The sequence below is a fragment of the Alligator sinensis genome, unplaced genomic scaffold (assembly GCF_000455745.1).
Source record: "Alligator sinensis unplaced genomic scaffold, ASM45574v1 scaffold313_1, whole genome shotgun sequence".
Classification (NCBI taxonomy): domain Eukaryota; kingdom Metazoa; phylum Chordata; order Crocodylia; family Alligatoridae; genus Alligator; species Alligator sinensis.
Window position 1 is genome coordinate 2,576,385 of NW_005841939.1, and position 7,887 is coordinate 2,584,271.

At 38.8% G+C, this 7,887-nt stretch overlaps 1 protein-coding gene across 5 annotated transcripts in view; it reads right to left on the reverse strand.

The window, feature by feature from the left end:
* The window catches only part of ATG5 (autophagy related 5), a 151,404-nt gene that overhangs the window by 118,708 nt on the left and 24,809 nt on the right, over positions 1–7,887 (reverse strand). For 4 of the 5 annotated variants that reach the window (XM_025199236.1, XM_006019809.2, XM_025199237.1 and 1 more), the window contains one exon: positions 2,083–2,210. The exons of the other annotated variant lie outside the window; for it this stretch is intronic. In XM_025199236.1, coding sequence (XP_025055021.1) covers positions 2,083–2,210 — 128 coding nt within the window. The remainder of the gene's footprint in view (positions 1–2,082; positions 2,211–7,887) is intronic. 5 annotated transcript variants of the gene reach the window in all.

Consider the following 7,887-nt stretch of genomic DNA (forward strand, 5'->3'; position numbering starts at 1 on the left):
AGTGATGTTACTTTTCTTAGTTTACACATTAAAGCGATAGTTAGGAAGGGGAGGGAAATACATCCATACTGAGCTGTGTTGAATTTAGCTAACTTGTAAGTAATTTATGCTCTTTCAGCAGCTATTGCACACTACCACATAATTATGAATTATGCCACTGAAATAGGCAGTCATGCGTTAATTTTAGGACTCAAAAGGAGAAAGTCCTAGGGTTACCATACGTCCAGGTTTTCCCAGACATGTCCCCTTTTTGAGTCTTCTGATCTCCATGCAGGTGGGCTTTTCAAATCTTACCAAATGTCCAGCTTTTTGGTGTGCTCCACTGGTTGGAGCAGGGGGAGGGGCAATGCTAGGCAGAGAGCTGCAGGCAGGTAAATCTGGGTTGGGGAGCAGAGGCTAGGGATAGGGCTGTGGCAGGACAAGTGGGTAAAGGGGTTGTCTGCTCCTCCAGAGGAGGGGAGAGGGTAAGAGGACCTTTTGAGGCCAGCCAGGAACCCCATGGCCGGGCTGGCAGCACAAAGGCCAGTGGCCCATGCTCGCAGGTACAGAGTGGCCAGGAGATGCTGGGGAGGGGAGAGGGGGACGGGGGGAGGAGCCATGGCCAGGCCTCCTGGTGTGGTGCACCAGCCTCAGCCCAGGGCAGGGGGTGCCAAAAGCCTCTCCTCCTCTTCCCTCCAGCCTGCACTGGGGCCAGACTCACTCCAAGCCACCACGCTCCATTCTGGCAGGGTTGGAACCGGGGCAGCTGGGAGATGCAGCTCAAGAGTGAGGGGTACCAGCAGGGATGCAGAGTGCTGTGGGTCGGGAGTGAGGGGCACCAGCAGGGACAGGGCAGCTGCAGGTCAGTAGTGAAGGGAACCAGCAAGGCCAAGGGTGGCAGGATACTGCAGTTTGGAAACGAGGGGCACTGGCAGGGCTGGTGTCTGTGTGTCAGGAGTGAGGGGCAACAGCATGGGCAGGTGCCAGCATATCACTGCCCTCCCCCCCATGCAACAGGTGTCCTCTTTTTTGAAACTGAAAATATGGTAACCCTACTTATTCACAATCAATGACTGGAAATACTGTTGGAGAGAAGGGGAGAGGAAGGAAAAGAGAAGCATGCATTTTTAAGAACACCTAATGATATGCTACCTAAACATGCCCTTCTTTGGGATACTGAGGCATACTCTGTATCACAACCAAGGCCAAAGCAGCATTACTCTCAGAACATAAAACTATTGTGAAAAATCAAATATTTTGAAAAATGACTGCCACAGCCTGACTTTTGCCTTACGCACCTCAGAGGTGCAAACATGATGAAGAATATGAAACAAATCCTTAAACATTAAATCATTTTTCTGGTGTCTTAAATAATGCTCGTTTTTGTCTTCACACTCCTTTCCTAAAATCACTCGCTTCTGTGAAGTTGGACAAGGCCAGAAAATGCACTGAGTTAAACCATAACAAAAATTAAGAGTACTGTGACAATGCCTACATTGCAAGTGGCAGCACAGTGCAGAGATAAGAAAACTAGCTCAGGTACTGGTAGAACTACAGAAGACTGAAGCCTGACAAGCAAATTTACCCTGTTCTTGGTATGGAGAATTAGCCTGCACTGAGGTCTGTGCTACTCTGACTGGACTGCTGCTTATAATTGTCAGAGGTAGTCAATATAAGGCTAAGCCAGGTAACTCTACATCACAATATAATCTGCAATGTAGAAGTAACTCGCATGTGATTTTATTTCTTTCATTAATTCACTGACCCATCACCAAGAAAGCAAGCAGTGTTTGTAATTAATTTTGGAGATGTTAACAGCTCTTTTCTTTACGGATTAAGAGGCAGCAGTTACACTTTATCAGTGAACTTTTAATTAACATTCTGTAGACTTTAATTCCTAATTTTGATAAATGGTTATGTTGCAATAGAGCTCTCCATTAGAGATACCACTGTACTGACATCAGCTCTTAGAAGCAATAAAATGTAGTGATTAGTTTGCAATGCAAATACTGACATCTTAACTTGACTAATTTTGTTTATATGGCAGTTATGTTTAAATACCACATATGCAACACTTAATGACCCAAAGTTAAGTTAACTTACCATTTCAGGGGACTGCCTTCATATTCAAACCATATCTCACTCACATCCTCTTGTCTCATAACCTTCTGAAAGTGTTTTTTTACTTTGTCCGTTACTAATGTCAAGTAGCTTATTCTAGGTAAAAGCAACTGAAAGGAAATTTGGTATAATCAGGTTTCATTTATATGTAAAGTTCTACAAATTTAATAAAAAGTCATAAATAAGTACAGGTTTTCACAAATAAAAATATATATGTTCTTTATTAATTTAAAAATATATATTATGTTTATTTAGCTAGAACTACCAACTATTAGAGTCTTAATGGCCAATTAAAGGTACATAATGATACATTCAAAATTTGTTTAAAATGCACAACTCAAAGTCTACCAGCATAAAGAACAGTCTGCAAATAAGTTTTTTTTAAATACAATGCAGCTGGAGGCTGAAGGATGTAACTTACTGAAAGGCAGAAATTACTCAGTGGTCAAGTCAAAGAATGCATTTCTCATAACTGGACTCTTTTCTTGCAAACAGACACAGAATAAAAATAGAGCCTAACATATGTCATTAAGCCTGACACACATGTTTCGATGAAACGCCGCCTGAAGTGAAAATTAATTTGCCCTGAAATTTTTTTTACCAGATAAACTTTCAAGAATTACCATTTTTAATATGAACATATCCAGTTATTTTTTAAATGCCTAAAATGTTAACAGTGAACTCTGCATTCTCTACACTTTCCAATTCCTACCCCCTTCCCATTTTCTATTAATATTTCATAGAAATGTCAATCAGGATTGTTATTTTTCCACCAGCTTTTATAATCTCCTCCCCACCCAAGAAATGAATAACACTTTATAAAGTAAAACGCCTTTTTGTTAGTGCTTAAAATAAGACCCCATTTATTTCTCAAATATAAAAAGGCACACTGTCCAAAACAGAAGGTAATTCTAAGTAAAATACAATAATTAACTCCTCTATTAGCAACCAGTTAGTCTTACTATTATCTGCCCTTATACACTCTTGCCTATGTTGCATGTTTTTCAGCACACACTACTTAGAAAAAATATATTCCTGTCTACATATGTTACTGCTTCCTAAAATTATAACCAAGAGAAGATAACAAAAGATATGTTTCTAGTTTGTACACTGGCTATATATTTTCTAGAGACAATTTCAATATTTCAATTAGAGATAAAATAACTGAAAAAAATATTTAGAAACATGAGATGAAGAGAAAAGCCTTCATATAAACTTTTAAAGAATTTTTAAAACAGGTCTCAGAACACATTAGTCTAAATAGCTAATATGAAGATATGTAAACAAGTTAAGGTAACACTAATTCTTAAAGCTGAAACATTTCTAAAATAACAACCTCATCAAATTAAATAAAATTTGACTCAATAGGTAACAATCAAGGGTGACGTTTATAAATGATAAATATTAATCAGCATTTCCTGTGGAAACACTGACTTAATAGTTAGTCAAGGTTCCTTGGGTGAATTTGATATCTTTTATTAGACCAACCCAAATGGTTGGAGAATAGTTATTAATAGTTATTAATAGTTATTCAGCAGTTGCTGAAGCTTCCTGAGCCTGACGAAGGGTTTTTGAACCCGAAAGCTTGCTTAATAATTATTCTCCAACCATTTGGGTTGGTCTAATAAAAGATATCAAATTCACCCAAGAAACCTTGTCTGCCTATGTCCTTAGACCAACACGGCTACAACCCAAACCCCTGACTTAATAGTTTGCACTCCTACATTACAGCTTGGCAAGATTCTACTTCCCACCTGCCTTGGGCAAAATTTTTCTTCAGATGAACAAATTAAAATAATTTAAGATTTTTCAGTGTTGTCATAGTAAGACTAGGCAAGCAAACTCTGCATGTGGGCTGTTAAATTATGAAAATTTTGCAAGGCTACTAAAGTATTTCATCCAAAGGCTTCAAAGCACTTTATAAACATAAATTAAGCCTTTTAATATTCCTATTAGAAAAAATATTAGCCCATTCATAAAATCGGTTTAGGTTTGAGACAAAGACATAGGTCTCTGCAAATCCTATTACCAGCAGCACCCTGCTTCCCAGGTATCTGATAAAGCGATAATGGGTTAAGAGACAATGTGAAGGGATTGGGGGGGAAGGGGGAGAGGGGAAAAATCACTGCTTAGTTCTTGTGATATTTTTTTTTATTTGAATGCTCCCTCTTAGCCATTTTTTTGTTGATTCTTTTTATATTTCAGTTGTGTAGTATCTTGACCTACATATGGATAAATTCTTTAAAACTGAAAGCAACGTTACAAGCCAGGAAAAGAATAAAATTTATAAACCTTCTCTCTAACTGCAAATATCAGTGCAATTTTTCTACCCCCAGATCTCTTCCCTTTTCTTCCTTCATTTATATGTTTTCTATTCTTTTCAACAGGAACCCAAATTGAAGCAATTAAGTACAGGCAAATCTAGTACAAAAGCATGGGATTATAGATGGATTAATGCAGATATTGTATTTCCTACCTACCAGGCCTACTTGATTTTATATCCAAATTCATTGTGCATAGTGCAGTAATATTATTTGTCTTCTAGTTTTAAGAGAAATCATAAGCAACAGTTAACTGTGTTTCACTGAAAATAGTGATTTGGTCAAAAAGTCGGTCAAAGCTTTTAGAGCTGTGCACCTAAAGATAGGCAACCACATGAACTCAGGGGAATGAAAGCAGTCTCATTTTCAAAGATGCTCAGCACTCAGCTTCCAGTGAGTGGCAGGTGATCACTATTTATGAAAAAAGAAAAATCAGGCCATTTACACACAGAAAATTCACTATTTTCAATTTAAAAGCAGACAAATGGTCAAAAAATGTATATTTTTAGGGCTTTGTTTCTCTCACATGACATGATTCATTTAGCAGTTCTTAGTTTTTGAGGACATTATTAAACCCTCTGTTGGAGATTTACCCTATCAATGTCTTATACTGGGCACTACAGCATTACCTGCTTCGCCCTGTAATTTAACCCTTATGAAATGCAGCCTGCTCATTTTTACTTTCCCTTCCACTTGTCCCAACCACATATTCTTTCTGATTATCACAGTCTTTTCCCCTCTTGGAAAGAAATCAGAGAACGTAATTTTACCATTTTTCACTCTCAGCCTAAAATTAGGTAGCCAAGGAGATAGATATCTTCAGCTATAGTTCACTTATTTGGAGTTTATTAGTTTCTCGTTTCTCAGTTACAGTTGTCTACATTTACTCTAAACCTCAAATATTTTATCAATTCAAATAAATTTAGACAATGCAAAGAATTGCACAAAAATATCGAATACCTCCTCTTGTTCAAATGCTATTATTAGTGGACAAAGATATTTACAGATATTTTTGAGAGTACCATGCCAGCACCCCACACCAATGACGCAGTCCTACAGTCCCCTCAAGCTGCCCAGCTACAGGCTCCCTCAGCCCTGACACAACCCTCCTGCCCATGGGCAGAGGCCACATACAGCCCAGGGGCCACCAGTTGGACAGTCCTGATTTACATCAAGATCCAATGCACTCTTCGAATTGGAGTTGTTATATAATGCTCTTGATGTGATCTGAAATAAACTTCCAGAATTAGAAATAATAATAGCAGGCAATTTTAATGCTAGAATTTGTGGCACCAATATTCCTTTTTAATTACTGAGGATAAATGAAATATAGGGAATCCCCCCAGCAATCTTGTGCGACAAGGAATTAAATGAAGGAGGGTGATGCCTCTTGAAATTTAGTGCAGAAGAGAATTTTAGAATGTTTAACGGACAAACTGGAACGGGTACAGCTAGGGCATTCACATTTGTTGCAACTAAAGGTGCAACTGGGATACATTATATACTAATACAATTTTTATCAAGCTTTTGATACCTGTAGTACTTTTTTCTGGATCAAAATTGGTACACACACACACAAAATGTTTGGGTTTTTTTTTTCCAAAACATAAAACATATTCCAGTCTCTTGCCAGAGGAAATTATTCCAGTACTGTTAAAAATGACACCAATTACATCTTTCTTCAAGGAAAGAATTAAATCTCTACACCAGTAGTTCTCAAACTTGTAAGTTTCAGGACCCTCTCCGCACAACCTGAAAATCACCAAGCTAGACCTAAATTCAGAAAATATATGGAAGGGGAGACCTGATACTTAAAAAGCTGAGAATCACTGATCTTGCTGGTACCACTGAAGTTCAAGTGGGTGCAGGACCTCACCCTGCTGTGCCCTGTTCATTCCACTGTCTGCCCCCTGCTGACCCATGATTTATACCTCAGAGGGTAAGGGTAGCCCCCGCCGCTGATGAGGCTGCTCCTGCAGGGTCTCATACACCAGCGACCACCCCCATGGCCCCTCCTTCCCGCAAAAAAAAAAAAAAAATCTAGGTTCATTATCAGATTGATGGTGCCCTGTCCAATAGCTTTCCAACTAAGCTGGGGTATGACAAGGATGTTTGCTTGCTCTACTGCTTTTTTATATATATTTATTTAAAATGTGTGCCAACAGGGAATCAATTCCACGCACACTGAACAATTCTACCCATCTTGCTTTATGCAGATGATGCATTAGCAGTGTCACAATCTCAAATAGGCCTCCAAAGGTTATTAGATGATTTTCAGAAGTACTGTGCCTCACATATCTTGGCAATCAAAACTGCCAAATCCAAAGAATTGTTTTTTTGATAATGAAAGGAGGATTTTTTTCATAGACATTCAGGCTGGAAGGGACCCCAGAGGATCATCGAGTCCAGCCCCCTGCCCAGCAGGGATCCTACGATCATAGTTGTCCCTCCACTCCTCACTTTACTGAAAAAAAAAAAAAAGAGGTGCTGTCTTGATCTAAAAACCTTAGAATCTATTTCTCATAACCGACTCTTTTCTTGCAAACAGACACAGAATAAAAATAGAGCCTAACATACGTCTTCAAGCATGACACGTGCGTTTCGATAAAACGCTGCCTGAAGTGAAAATTAATTTTCCCTAAAATTTTTTTTTACCAGATAAACTTTCAAGAATTAACGTTTTTAATATGAACATATCCAGTTATTTTTTAAATGCCTAAAATGTTAACAGTGAACTCTGCATTCTCTACACTTTCCAATTCCTACCCCCTTCCCATTTTCTATTAATATTTCATAGAAATGTCAACCAGGATTGTTGTTTTTCCACCAGCTCTTATAATCCCCCACCACTGGAGAAGTGAATAACACTTTATAAAGTAAAATGCCTTTTTGTTACCTCTTAAAGTAAGACCCCATTTATTTCTCAAATATAAAAAGGCACACCAGAATCTATTTTTAAAAAATAGAATAGAATTAGAATCTATTTTAAAAAATATGAACTGGAATAAGCACACCAAAAATGTAGGCACTAGGGTTAGGGACAGACATTCAAGAAGCCTGAGCCTGAATTGATTCAATCTTTGCAGGTTAGTCTAACCTGCAAAGCTTGAACCGATTTGGAGGTGGATACATTCCCTTTTCATTCCGGAAATGTTGCTCAGACTAGAAGCCAGGGGCTCTAGAGCAGCCCTCCCTTCCCTTCAACAGACCTGAGCTGAGGTGGGGCGAGGTGTGGCCAGCCCATGGCAGAACACTCTGATTAGTCCAGCAGGGAATTGATAACAGTGTTTATCAACCCTAACTCAGTGTTTATCACCCCATTAAGTAAACAACAGAGTGACATTACCAGCTACCTGCTGCTTCTGTCTTTGTCACAGCATGGACTGGAGCCAGCATGTAGTCTGCTAGCTAATACACAGATACCTCTCAGCAAGGCAGAGGGAAGGGGGGAATTCCTGCTTAACAG